Source organism: Gadus macrocephalus, chromosome 4 (assembly GCF_031168955.1).
Source record: "Gadus macrocephalus chromosome 4, ASM3116895v1".
NCBI classification, from domain to species: Eukaryota; Metazoa; Chordata; class Actinopteri; order Gadiformes; family Gadidae; genus Gadus; species Gadus macrocephalus.
In genome coordinates this window covers 33582840-33595956 of record NC_082385.1, presented here as the reverse complement: position 1 = coordinate 33595956, position 13117 = coordinate 33582840, and the positions used below count along the sequence as shown (strand labels likewise).

The 13117-nt window shown below is 46.7% G+C and overlaps 1 protein-coding gene across 1 annotated transcript; it reads left to right on the top strand.

The window, feature by feature from the left end:
- Positions 1–3333: 3333 nt before the first annotated feature.
- LOC132455399 (actin-related protein 3-like) lies at positions 3334–13095 on the top strand. Its single transcript, XM_060049254.1, has 12 exons — positions 3334–3566; positions 3932–3987; positions 5099–5223; positions 5503–5613; positions 5999–6094; positions 6414–6521; positions 6804–6947; positions 8511–8684; positions 9264–9356; positions 10398–10523; positions 11406–11489; positions 12080–13095. Exons 1-12 carry the CDS (start codon positions 3523–3525, stop codon positions 12173–12175), a joined length of 1257 nt encoding a protein of 418 aa, XP_059905237.1. The 5' UTR covers positions 3334–3522; the 3' UTR covers positions 12176–13095.
- The last annotated feature ends 22 nt before the right edge of the window (positions 13096–13117 follow it).

The window sequence follows — 13117 nt, the reverse complement described above, 5'->3', positions numbered from 1 at the left end:
TCCCAAAGTTGTGCTCACCTTGTTGTGTTTTCTGTCCGTCAGACAATTTGTTCCAACATGCGATAAACTTTTGTCCTGAAAGAGTGAATTGCTTCCACGTCAGCTGGCTTTGGTTTCTTTGAAGTTTAAGCTTTGTTACCTGAACCAGACGTCCTCTCCTCTCCTCCCCTAACACCTGACCCCTCCCCTAACACCTGGCCCCTCCCCTAACACCTGACCCCTCCCCTAACACCTGGCCCCTCCCCTAACACCTGGCCCCTCCCCTAACACCTGACCCCTCCCCTAACACCTGGCCCCTCCCCTAACACCTGACCCCTCCCCTAACACCTGGCCCCTCCCCTAACACCTGACCCCTCCCCTAACACCTGGCCCCTCCCCTAACACCTGGCCCCTCCCCTAACACCTGGCCCCTCCCCTAACACCTGACCCCTCCCCTAACACCTGACCCCTCCCCTAACACCTGGCCCCTCCCCTAACACCTGGCCCCTCCCCTAACACCTGGCCCCTCCCCTAACACCTGACCCCTCCCCTAACACCTGGCCCCTCCCCTAACACCTGGCCCCTCCCCTAACACCTGGCCCCTCCCCTAACACCTGACCCCTCCCCTAACACCTGGCCCCTCCCCTAACACCTGGCCCCTCCCCTAACACCTGACCCCTCCCCTAACACCTGGCCCCTCCCCTAACACCTGACCCCTCCCCTAACACCTGGCCCCTCCCCTAACACCTGGCCCCTCCCCTAACACCTGGCCCCTCCCCTAACACCTGGCTCCGCTCCCATTGAGACATATATTTCACACTCTGACTTTGGGCGCATTCATAAACTGTGTAGGCCCCCTTCAAATTCGCTGTGTGTTCTCTTCTTTGCGGCATCAAATATGTCTAACCTTTAAGAGACAGAGAGACACAGAAAAACAAGAAATGTTTGTGATTTAGTGGTGTTTCTGACTAACTGTGTTTAACTGTGTCAGTCTTTATAAAATCCACGCTCTCTCTGTGTGCCCAGGTTGTATGTGCTGTTATGGTTCCTGATTTAATTAACCCTGGTGGTTATACAAGGCTTATCTCCCAGACTTTAGCCTCATAAAACATAATGTCCACGAGCTCTCTGCCTCAGGGTAGGGCAGACGAACTTCACAGACGTCCCAATTCAGAGATGACAAACACACAAAAAGTAGTTTTACCACACACTTCTTTCAACTAATATCATGTGCAACCACACAACTAACCTAGAATTACGACTAGCACAATGTCTAAATAAGATCCACCTAAAAACACCTGTAATGATTTTGACTAGCAATAGCCTGGTGTAGGTCATAAAGAGGTCAGCTGTGTGTGTGTGTGTGTGTGTGTGTGTGTGTGTGTGTGTGTGTGTGTGTGTGTGTGTGTGTGTGTGTGTGTGTGTGTGTGTGTGTGTGTGTGTGTAGAGATATATATATGTGTGTGTGTTTGTATATGTTTATATATATATTTGTGTGTGTGTATGTGTGTTTGTATATATATATGTTGATGCGTATACATATGGGTATATTTTTTTGTGTGTGTGTGTGTATGTCTGTGTGTGCGCATGTGTGTTTGTGTACGCGCTTCTGTGTTTGTGTGCTGGCCTGTCTGCATGTGCGTGTATATATGTGTGCGTGTCGGTGTGACCACAGGAGAATCAGGCTGTACTTTCTAACGCTCTTGTCGTCTCTCCTGCGTCTGATCCGCTGTCTGCTCAGAGGGCTCGTGTAGTGGGTGGAGCCTGAGAAGGGGGCGGGGTAGATGAGGTGGAATCAAGGGAGCTAGCGAGGGCGTCTGACACACAATTTGCAGAAAACGTCATCACCCCCCTCCCGTTCATAATCTTAAGTTATATTTCAGGTTTTTGGTTCGAGTCTGTTTTAGTTTTGTTTGTTCAATTGTTGACCACGTTTTTGAAAAGTTATTTTTTTTCTTTTGCTACACTGTAGCAATGCTGCACTCGTACACACGTACACAAAATATAACGACATTCTATTGACTCATATAATAGAGCACCAGCACCTTCTCTCTCTTTTATCTCAAGTTGCAGTGTCCAATAAACGTTATCTATTCGATTGTCTTAGTAACCACACACGATGAGGGAAAACGAATGCATCAGTGCATTAATGTGTAAATAACACGTTTGATCCTTCAGGTCTGTCCACCTGCATGGATGCCCAACCCCCCCGCCCCTTCAACAACCTGTGTGTGTGTGTGTGTGTGTGTGTGTGTGTGTGTGTGTGTGTGTGTGTGTGTGTGTGTGTGTGTGTGTGTGTGTGTGTGTGTGTGTGTGTGTGTGTGTGTTCGAGTTCATCTCCCAACTGCAATCTAACCAGTAGCATCTTACAGAGCAAGCCCCCTAAATTAACCCCTACCTGTTCAATTACCGCATATATCCTTAAACACTGTCTAACACCTCCCTGCTCCTTGTATGCACTTTGCATACATTTATGTCAAACACAAGGAGGGTTTTACATATGAGGGCGGGCCGTCTGTCCGCTGCTGCAACAAATCATGACAAAGCCACATTTAAATCTCTTGAAAATCATCAGAGAGACACCAGACATGTTGAACCAGAATAAGGCGAATAATAAATTTGTATTCATTTCTGCCTTAATGATAGGACTTCATTATCATTAATATCATGTATTTAAATTTCGCCGTAGTTATTAAGAGAGCCCTTAATTCTTTTCAGAAAGAGAGTTTGCTTGGAGTTTTCTGGATATGTGTTTATCAATAGACATTTTCAACATGTGATTTTGGCTACATTTCAGGTTTGTCGGTGGCTCATTGGGATAATGCCTTGTACTGGTAGTAGTACTTAGTTTGAGAGTTTGAATCCCGATTAGACAATTATGGCCATTGCTCTGCAGCCCAGTCACTAGTATGGTATTAAGGGGAACATCAACATCTTTCCTTCATAATTATTTGTCATATTTATACATCTTCCTGTTCATGCCTTTTCATTTTGCTCGGACCCCGTTAATAACCGCTTGCGGTTATATTTATATTTATATCCATAAAAGTAGAATATCTTAAAAAGTATAAAATATTTAAAAGATCTGAAAAGAAGCACGCGATTCCAAACTATTCAGAATATTTTACAATTTGAATGGAGTCTAGGTGAAAAATTGAGGGAGGAGATAGGTCCCAAAGTTTGTAGAGAATAATAAAGAAAGAAAGAATAAAACTTATGACGAACAATATTTGAGCGCTGCATACAGCACTCACCTGATAATGCATGCATACCGGTACCGGATTAGCTGGAGTCAGTGTTGCCAGATTGGGCGGGAAATCGGGCCAAATCTGGCAACACTGCTCGGCGGCGCTGTTTGCTCTCTGACACACGTCCCGCCACGTGACGAAACCCGGAAGCAGTCCTCCACCCAGCTCCCGAATCGCCCGAGTTTTGCCCTTATTGTTTGATATTGTGCACTTCAGGCCGAGTTCAGGTTCAGCATTTCTGCTGATACCGGACAACCGGTAAATCTGTGTGTAGTGAGATCAGCGAAAGTTAACCATGGCTGGTCGATTACCGGCGTGTGTTGTGGACTGTGGAACGGGGTGAGTGGCTGTGTATTTCTGTGTATAAAATCCATGTATGCTTGTGTGTGTGTGTGTGTGTGTGTGTGTGTGTGTGTGTGTGTGTGGGTGAGTTAGAGAGAGTTTGTGTGTGTGTGTGAGAGAGAGAGAGAGTGTGTGTGTGTGTATTCGTGTCATATAGTTATACGAGCAAATGCGTAAACTAGATGATTGCGTGTTTTGCTTGGTCAACATTTTCTAAGTGCAATCTGCCGCTTCCTGTAGGCGTTGGTTTCCGTCCAGCTGCTGGGAGTTCACACCTACTTGATCCACTGGATCCAGAGACTTGATCCTAGACCGGTTGCACGACGTTTAAACCATCCCTTGTTTGCCTGATCCTCCTGCAGATACACAAAGATCGGCTATGCAGGAAACACGGAACCCCAGTTCATCATACCGTCATGTGAGTACAGATGAAACTGGTTGGATGATACGAGCTCCTTCAGCCTGTTGGCAAGTGAAAGAAAAGCGATATTATAATTGGCATCTGTTAATAATTGGCAGCAGACACTGTAGTTGTATCCAAAGTGACCAACCGGTGAGGCTGAGAAGTATCGAAAGCCTACAAGTTTGGGTCGCTGCTCACAAGTTATGAAAGCAACTGGCTTGAGTAAAGAATACCTGACAGGAATTGGAAATCCAAGCGTAGTCACTTTTACGAGCCATTATAACTTTTTAGTAGCTGTTGATGGTACATTTACATTCAGGGCATTTAGCAGACGCTTTTATCCAAAGTGACTTACAATAAGTACATTTATGAAACGATATATCGCTGTCGGTACAGTAAGGATGTTCATAGAGCGGTAACGTAACATTGCAGTACAGCTTTCTACATTTAACCACATGACTCAAGTTTCACAACAAGTGCACAGCAGCGAGAACGCAGAAATCCAAAGATATGCGTAGGTCAGCTCACACCCTGAAGAGATGGGCCATGGACAAGAGGCTTCAGCCACTCTAGCTCACTCTTAATAATTAGTATCCATAGTACAACAGAGGGAATCGCAAACTTTTGGACATCTGGACAGCTTTTTTAACTCAAACATGTGCTATTCGTTATCCGTGTTGCATCTTTTGTTTTTATCTGTCTTGTAACCTCAAGCATTGCTGTCTTGGCCCGGTCCCTCAGACAGTGGTTAGACTATAATCTATGACTATACTATAATAAAAAAATAATACTACCTTCTATATTCATTACAATTACCATCAGGGCATTTAGCAGACGCTTTTATCCAAAGCGACTTACATCGGTTAATACACACACGTTGACACACCGACGGCAGAGTCAACCATGCAAGGCGACAGCCAGCTCGTCAGGAGCAGTTAGGGTTAAGTGTCTTGCTCAGGGACACGTCAACACTCAGCTGGGAGGAGCTGGGGATCGAACTAGCAACCTTTCGGTTACAAGACAACTGCTCTACCTCCTGAGCTAAGCCGACCCCATCGTACCATAATCATGGTACAATAAGTAGATAGATGTTGCCACGGTTAGTCATACTCGGCCCACTCTTTAGGTATCGCCATCAAAGAGTCTGCTAAAGTGGGGGACCAGGCCCAGCGGAGGATGATGAAGGGGGTGGACGACCTGGACTTCTTCATCGGCGACGAGGCCATCGAGAAACCGTCGTACTCCACGAAGGTAAGGGAAGGAGCTCTTCCCTTACGAGAGAGAGAGAGAGAGAGAGAGAGAGAGAGAGAGAGAGAGAGAGAGAGAGAGAGAGAGAGAGAGAGAGAGAGAGAGAGAGAGAGAGAGAGAGAGAGAGAGAGAGAGAGAGAGAGAGAGAGAGAGAGAGAGAGAGAGAGAGAGAGAGAGAGAGAGAGAGACTCTTTAATTAGTGATCCTGACTGGAAGACAGAGAGCGACTAGCAGACAGACATGTGACGATGAGTCTGAATGTTTGACTCGTGTTTCCCCCAGTGGCCAATCCGCCACGGCATCGTGGAGGACTGGGACCTGATGGAGCGCTACATGGAGCAGGTCATCTTCAAGTATCTGCGGGCGGAGCCTGAAGACCACTACTTCCTCCTGGTAAACCGAAGACCATATTAGGACTTATCCTCTCTCCAGCTCCGTCTCTTGATTTAAAGGCCTGATTGATATTGAAAACCTACATATACAATGCCACTGCAAAGAGTTAAATAACAAAAAATATATACAATGTGAGATACAGAATGTTAACATTACAACAATCTGAAGGAATATTGTCAAATAGACTATAGTAATAGATAATAAGGTTATGGTCTGGATAGAGGTGAGTTAATCAAACCTCTGTCTCTGTCTCTCTCTCTCTGTCTCTCTGTCTCTCTGTCTCTCTGTCTCTGTCTCTGTCTCTGTCTCTCTCTCTCTCTCTCTCTGTCTCTCTGTCTCTGTCTCTGTCTCTGTCTCTCTCTCTCTCTTCCCCCCCCCCCCTCAGACAGAGCCTCCTCTGAACACCCCAGAGAACAGGGAGTACACGGCAGAGATCATGTTCGAGTCCTTCAACGTGCCGGGCCTCTACATCGCTGTGCAGGTCAGGCTCCCAACCTCCCTGGAAAGGGAAACATGGAGAGTGGTTATGAAGCAGTGGCAACACCTGCTGAACTCTGAAACGCTTTCTATGTTGTTCAGCCTCAACCGGTGCTGGCTAATTTCTGGGTGTAACCTATTATGTTGTTCTGGCACTGGGTAATTCCTGGTCGTAACGCGTTGTTTAGGCTGTTCTGGCGCTGGCTAACTCCTGGTTGTAAGGCGTTGTTTAGGCTGTTCTGGCGCTGGCTAACTCCTGGTTGTAACGCGTTGTTGAGGCTGTTCTGGCGCGGGTTAACTCCTGGTTGTAACGCGTTGTTTAGGCTGTTCTGGCGCTGGCTGCTTCCTGGACGTCCAGGCAGGTCGGGGAGAGGACGCTCACCGGGACCGTGATTGACAGTGGCGATGGAGTCACCCACGTCATCCCTGTGGTAAGACATTAGCCTAGCCTAGCCTAGCCTAGCCTAGCCTAGCCTTCAAGGTTGCCATAACAGGACTTTAATACTAAGCCAATAAATACTTTAATAATTATAGAAAATGTTTTGTATCTTGATGAAGTATGCCTTCATAAATTATCTCACGGCGACACTAAGGCGACATGATGTGTGGCATGTCTTTTGCTAACTTAAGCCGACTTGGTAGGGAGACACGTGATATTATTTGCGCTCAACACTGCTGGAAGCGACCCATGACCCCGCCCCCTGCTCCCATAGGCCGAGGGCTACGTGATTGGCAGCTGTATAAAGCACATCCCCATCGCTGGCCGCGACATTACCTACTTCACCCAGCAGCTCCTGAGGGACCGGGAGGTGGGGATCCCCCCGGAGCAGTCCCTGGAGACCGCCAAGGCAGTGAAGGTCCGCTGCTCCTCCTCTTCCTCCTCCCCAACCTCCTCTTCCTCATCCCCAACCTCCTCCTCTTCCTCATCCCCAACCTCCTCCTCTTCCTCCTCCTCCTCCTCCTCTTCCTCCTCCTCCTCCCCAACCTCCTCCTCTTCCTCCTCCCCAACCTCCTCCTCCTCTTCCTCCTCCCCAACCTCCTCCCCAACCTCCTCTTCCTCCTCCCCAACCTCCTCCTCTTCCTCCTCCCCAACCTCCTCCTCTTCCTCCTCCCCAACCTCCTCCTCTTCCTCCTCCCCAACCTCCTCCTCTTCCTCCTCCCCAACCTCCTCCTCTTCCTCCTCCCCAACCTCCTCCTCTTCCTCCTCCCCAACCTCCTCCTCTTCCTCCTCCCCAACCTCCTCTTCCCCAACATCTTCTTCCTCCTCTTTCACAACATCCTCTTTATGATCTCCATCCTCTTCATCCTCTTCGTCCACATCATCTTCCCCTACATCCTCTTCATCCTCTTCGTCCACATACTCTTTATGCTCTTCATGCTCTTCATCATCTTCATCCTTTTCATGCTCTTCGTCCTCATCTTCTTCCCCAACATCATCTTCGTCTTCTTCATGCTCTTCATTCTCTTCGTCATCTTCCTCTACCGCAACATCCTCTTCTTCCTCTTCATGGGCTATATACCCTTCGTCCTCTTCATGCCCTTCATGCTCTTCGTCATCTTCCTCCTCCCCAACATTTTCTTCATACTCTTCATCCTCTTCATGGTCTTTATACCCTTCGTCCTCTTCATGCTCTTCATCCTCTTCATCTTCACCCTCTTCTCCAACATCCTCTTCATGCTCTTCGTCCTCCTCCCCCCCTCATCATCATCTTCCTCGTCCTTTCCCTCGTCTTCATACTCCTCTTCGTTTCCCCCTCCTCAAGTCCTAAATGTAACTTTCTAACTTTGAAAATAACTTAAAATCATGCGAGCTTTGGAAAATACGAGCAATCGAAGCTAATGGTGCTTTCCATTTGTATGGTACGCCGGTATTTGCAAGTTGTAAGTTGCAAATCTCCCAGCTTTTTGCTGCATTTGTGAAGGCACGCCCCCTTTTGGTCATATAAGCTTCCCTGTTTCTCATTGGCTAGTCATTGTTATTGTTAGCTACATTAGCCTCTTTAGCAAACCAGCTCGAAAACAAACACCACAACTTTACATTGTATTGCACGCACCGCAAGACCGTGCAATGCATAAATTGATGACCGGCATAAAGTAGCAATATAATCAAGTGTCTAAGAGCATTTAAAATCGACGTCAAAATTACCAACGTGATACAAATACAAAGAAAATAAATCTCTTTACGGGCGCAGCCATTTTTGTTGACGAGTAGTACGGGTCGGCCTCACTGAACGCGCCCTACTTTCAGAATAGCGAGTGGGACCGAACAAAAGGGGGCGTGCCTCAGTGAAATGCCGCAAGAAAGCTGGGAGATTTGCACCTTACGACTCGAACATACCGGGCGTACCATCCAAATGGATTACAGCATAACTCTGGGAGATGTGACGCTGATTATCTTCTCTCTCCCTCCGCGTCCTCAGGAACGCTACAGCTACGTGTGTCCCGACGTGGTGAAGGAGTTCAACAAGTACGACACGGACGGCTCCAAGTGGATCAAGCAGTACACGGGCATCAACGCCATCACCAAGAAGGAGTTCACCATCGACGTGGGCTACGAGCGCTTCCTGGGGCCAGAGATCTTCTTCCACCCCGAAGTACGCAAGTTCGCCGACTTCCGACGGAAAGAACCCCGGATAAACGTTTGAAATTGATCGGATTTGAGTTGGTCGACCTTCAGGGGTTGTTATTCCGAATTGTAGTCCGATATGGGGGCTGTTTGATCCATGATGTGAGGTAAAATCGTATGCATGGGTGCAAAGGCAGGTAGAGGTGCATTTGGGGGCTGCATGGGAAACGTTTGCTTAGTTGGACGGACTCCTATGTGTGCACTGCGGAGATCTGAGCCCCTTGCAACGCTTCGATTTGGTCGCAAACCTGCCATTTTGTCTGTCCGACCAGGGCAATTTCCAATTTTGTTTTAAAGTATATCTCGGCACATAATCTCTATTATAGTGCTGGTTTTTATTTTAGTTTATTCTACATGGACAATTAAACAGTACCAGTCGATTTAAGCCGTGGTTATATGCTACTGGCTACGTTGGTGAAACAAATGCTGATTTGAGCAGAATAAACCCAAGGGAATTCCGCTGTTTTGAAGCACAAGTCCTAAAGCTAGCCTAATCGAATAACCTGAAGATGTAGACATGAAGCTAACCGACTCCTCCCCTTCACAGTTTGCGAACCCCGACTTCACCCAGCCTATCTCGGAGGTGGTGGATGAGGTCATCCAGAACTGTCCCATTGACGTCCGACGCCCGCTCTACAAGGTGAGCTGGGAAAACCCAAACTTTCTTTTCCGATCTTTTATTGAGGTGTCATGTCAGTGAATTTAACCGTAAACGGTGAGGTCATCCAGACCTCACCAAATGTTAGATTTCAGCTTATTTCTAAACTGTTCGGACAGACTCTGCGTTGTGTATTTTATCGTCGTAGTAGGAATTCATGAAGTCGAAATCAAAGCAACTTGACAGGTTGGATCAGAGGGTTGAATAGATGGTTTATTCCAGGATGTAATACAGCGAGATACAGACTTAGGTTGAATAATCTATAGTGGACGCGGTTGAGGAGCAGTTTTGAAATGTGTTCCTTGGCTGTCGAACCCTCTTCTCGTCGAACCAAAGGGTTGGGGTGAGTATTATACAAAAAGAGGATACATGAATAACACGTGAACAGACGCACTCTGAGCCTTGATAAGGTATCTGGCCCTGGCTATGTCCCAGAGGACCAGGTCGGTTCAACCTTGTTGAGACATCACAATGGCAGAATGTTGGAAATAACACCTTGTATCAGTATGAGAGTCACTGGCCTGTTCCTAGACTAGAAATGTGAACAAAAGAGAGACACTAAAACACACCAACATTCTACATTCCTCCCTCTTGATCATACTAAACGTAGTTTAAAGATCACCCACAAAATGAGAATTCAGTGTATCTACTGGTAAACCGTTAACAATGAACTAAATCAATGAAAGTCATGTGTCCACTACCCTCTCTAATATTCTGTTAGCAAAATGTTAAAAAGTTATATTTGTTATGTAAATTGCAACACAAACATATATTAATCTCAAAGTCTGCTAAATTAATTAATTTACAGGATTGTAAAGGTGTGGTCTGTACAATCCCCCCCCCCCTCATGCAAAAAATAACCCAGAAAAAACATCACAAGTCAAGAGATTGAAGGGGATTTCGCCACCATTTACCGACGCTTAATGCACACCTTGATTACATCATTAGCAGTAAAGGTTGTCCGCCCCTCTTCCCCGTCCTCCGCCCCTCTTCCCCGTCCTCCTCCCCGTCTTCCCCGTGCAGAACGTGGTTCTGTCCGGGGGATCCACCATGTTCCGGGACTTTGGCCGACGTCTCCAGCGGGACCTGAAGAGATCCGTGGACATGCGCCTCAAGATCAGCGAGGAGCTGAGCGGGGGAAAGATTAAGGTGACGCACGGACGCACGGGAGCAGAAGGCTTCAGACTAGCTTCAGACTAGCTTCAGACTAGCTCCAGACTAGCTCCAGACTAGCTTCCGACTAGCTTCCGACTAGCTTCCGACTAGCTTCCGACTAGCTTCCGACTAGCTCCAGACTAGCTCCAGACTAGCTCCAGACTAGCTTCCGACTAGCTTCCGACTAGCTTCCGACTAGCTTCCGACTAGCTCCAGACTAGCTCCAGACTAGCTCCAGACTAGCTCCAGACTAGCTTCAGCCTAGCTTCAGCCTAGCTCCAGACTAGCTCCAGACTAGCTCCAGCCTAGCTCCAGCCTAGCTCCAGACTAGCTCCAGACTAGCTCCAGACTAGCTTCAGACTAGCTTCAGACGGGTCTGAGCTAGCTGCCCAGAGCGGCTTCTCTTCTCTTAGCTAACCATATATTGGGACAGTGGCTGAGATAGCGCTTGAGGGAAATCCAGGTACATTTTCTGCTTGTAAAATGTTCTGCTGCCTGTGATTTTTATTTTATTTTCTTCAATCAATGGTTAGTGCTAAGATTGTACTAGGGGAATGCTTTTATGGCACCAGTCTCTTGCTAATCAGTAGTAGGGTAGAACAAGGCAAGGCTAATGCTTATATCAAATTGCTAGGGTAGAAAGAGGCTAGGCTACTGCTAATCAATGCTAAGCTAGCATTAGGTTAATTTTAATAAGGCACCCCATCGCTCGCTAATCCGCACTAGGGTAGAACAAGGCTAATGCTAACATCAATTGCTAGGCTACAAAGAGGCTAGGCTACTGCCAAGTTAATGTAAGGCCAGCGCTAATCAGGGCTGGCTGGAACAGAGAATATTACAGATTGCATGGAAGTGAACAAGCTTGTTGTTTTGCAGCCCAAGCCCATCGACGTGCAGGTGGTCACTCATCACATGCAGAGATACGCCGTGTGGTTCGGTGGCTCCATGCTCGCTTCTACCGTGAGTATCTCCACTAGCGTTACACAACTAGCGTTTCACAACTCTCACCTTTTACGTTTTACGATCGATAGAATGAGAATGGCCGAACGCACACCGCAAAGCGTTACTATTCAGTTGAAGTTCAACTTTATTCCTGCCCGATTTTTTTGGACATGCCGCGTCGAGCGATGCCTGCAGTTGGTCGTTACGTTATCGTAGGGCTGCTCAGTTATAAAAAAGAATCGTCATCGCGATTATTTAGGACAATATTGAAATCCAGATTATTTTTGAAAACACCATGCATTTATTCAGCATTTCTCTCCAACAAAACACTTTGTAACTGTAATCTCCTTCTTAACTTTTTTTACAAAATGTTCTTATCGAAAATTAGATACAAATTTGTATCCAGCTGTTCCAATTTCTATAAAAAAATAAAGAATAATAAAATCGTTGACCCAAACATCCAAATCACGATAAAAATGTGATTAATTGCTCAACCCTACGTTATCGCTTCCGACACAATGTCAAAGGGGTAGCGTTTCCTCGCGTTACGAACTTCATGGAATCCTGCCAGGTGGTGTAATCCATTATTTTTTTTCTCTCTCGGGCAGCCTGAGTTTTACCAAGTGTGCCACACCAAGAAGGACTACGAGGAGATCGGGCCCAGCATTTGCCGCCACAACCCCGTGTTCGGAGTGATGTCATAGGCCGCCCGAGGACCAGGAAGTGGGAGGAGCACGGTTGTTAAGCCGGACATTCCGGAACCCCCCCCCCGAAAAAAATTCCGACCGGAGTAACGGCAGACCAATAAAACTCAACCGTTTAAAACTAAAAAAATTAAAATGTTAAAAAAATTATAATCATAAATGGACGACAAGCCCGGGGCTTGTCGTCGTGTGCCTGAACTAATAGAGTAGTAGACGATTCAAGTAATAAATAATTTCTATGTGCCTGATTATCGAACTTTAATATACTGACAGGGTTTGAATATGAACTTAATAGAAGCGTATATCTCAAGCGGTATATGCTTCTATATATAATATAAAACAAGATATTACAACACTTTTTTTTTGACTTTTTTATTCTTTTTCAATTCCCTGTTGAATCAACAGCAAGGGGGGTGTGGCTTGATGTTTTCTTTGTTTTGGTGGGATTCAAAGATTTCCTTGTGTAACTTCAGGGCGATCTATCGTGGGTCCGGTCTACCGTTTTCAGAACTGTCTGCCGGTGGTCCACGTCTGCTTTATAAATGTTGATTTCGGTCTTGTTTCATCCTATGGCTCACGTTGCGTTAGGCGGAACATGGATCCAATTGGGGCTCGCTCAGAGCGATTAGTTAAGCAACAGTGTTTTTTTCGTCTACTCGGGACAATTGACACATCTTCATGTACACACACACACACACACGCACACACACAGAAACACCACCACTTCATCCTCCTCCACCCCCCCCCTTGCCCCCTCCACACACACACAGACACAGACACACACACACTCTTGAACGACTGTTTGTAGGACCGTCACTGTTGCCTGACTCTGGGCTGCACTGCCGACCACGTACTGTATCAAACTTGGTTCTCAATGCTGGCATTCCAATCAAATAAAATCACCAATCTTTCTACCAGTATGTCGCGTATCACTCCTATCTG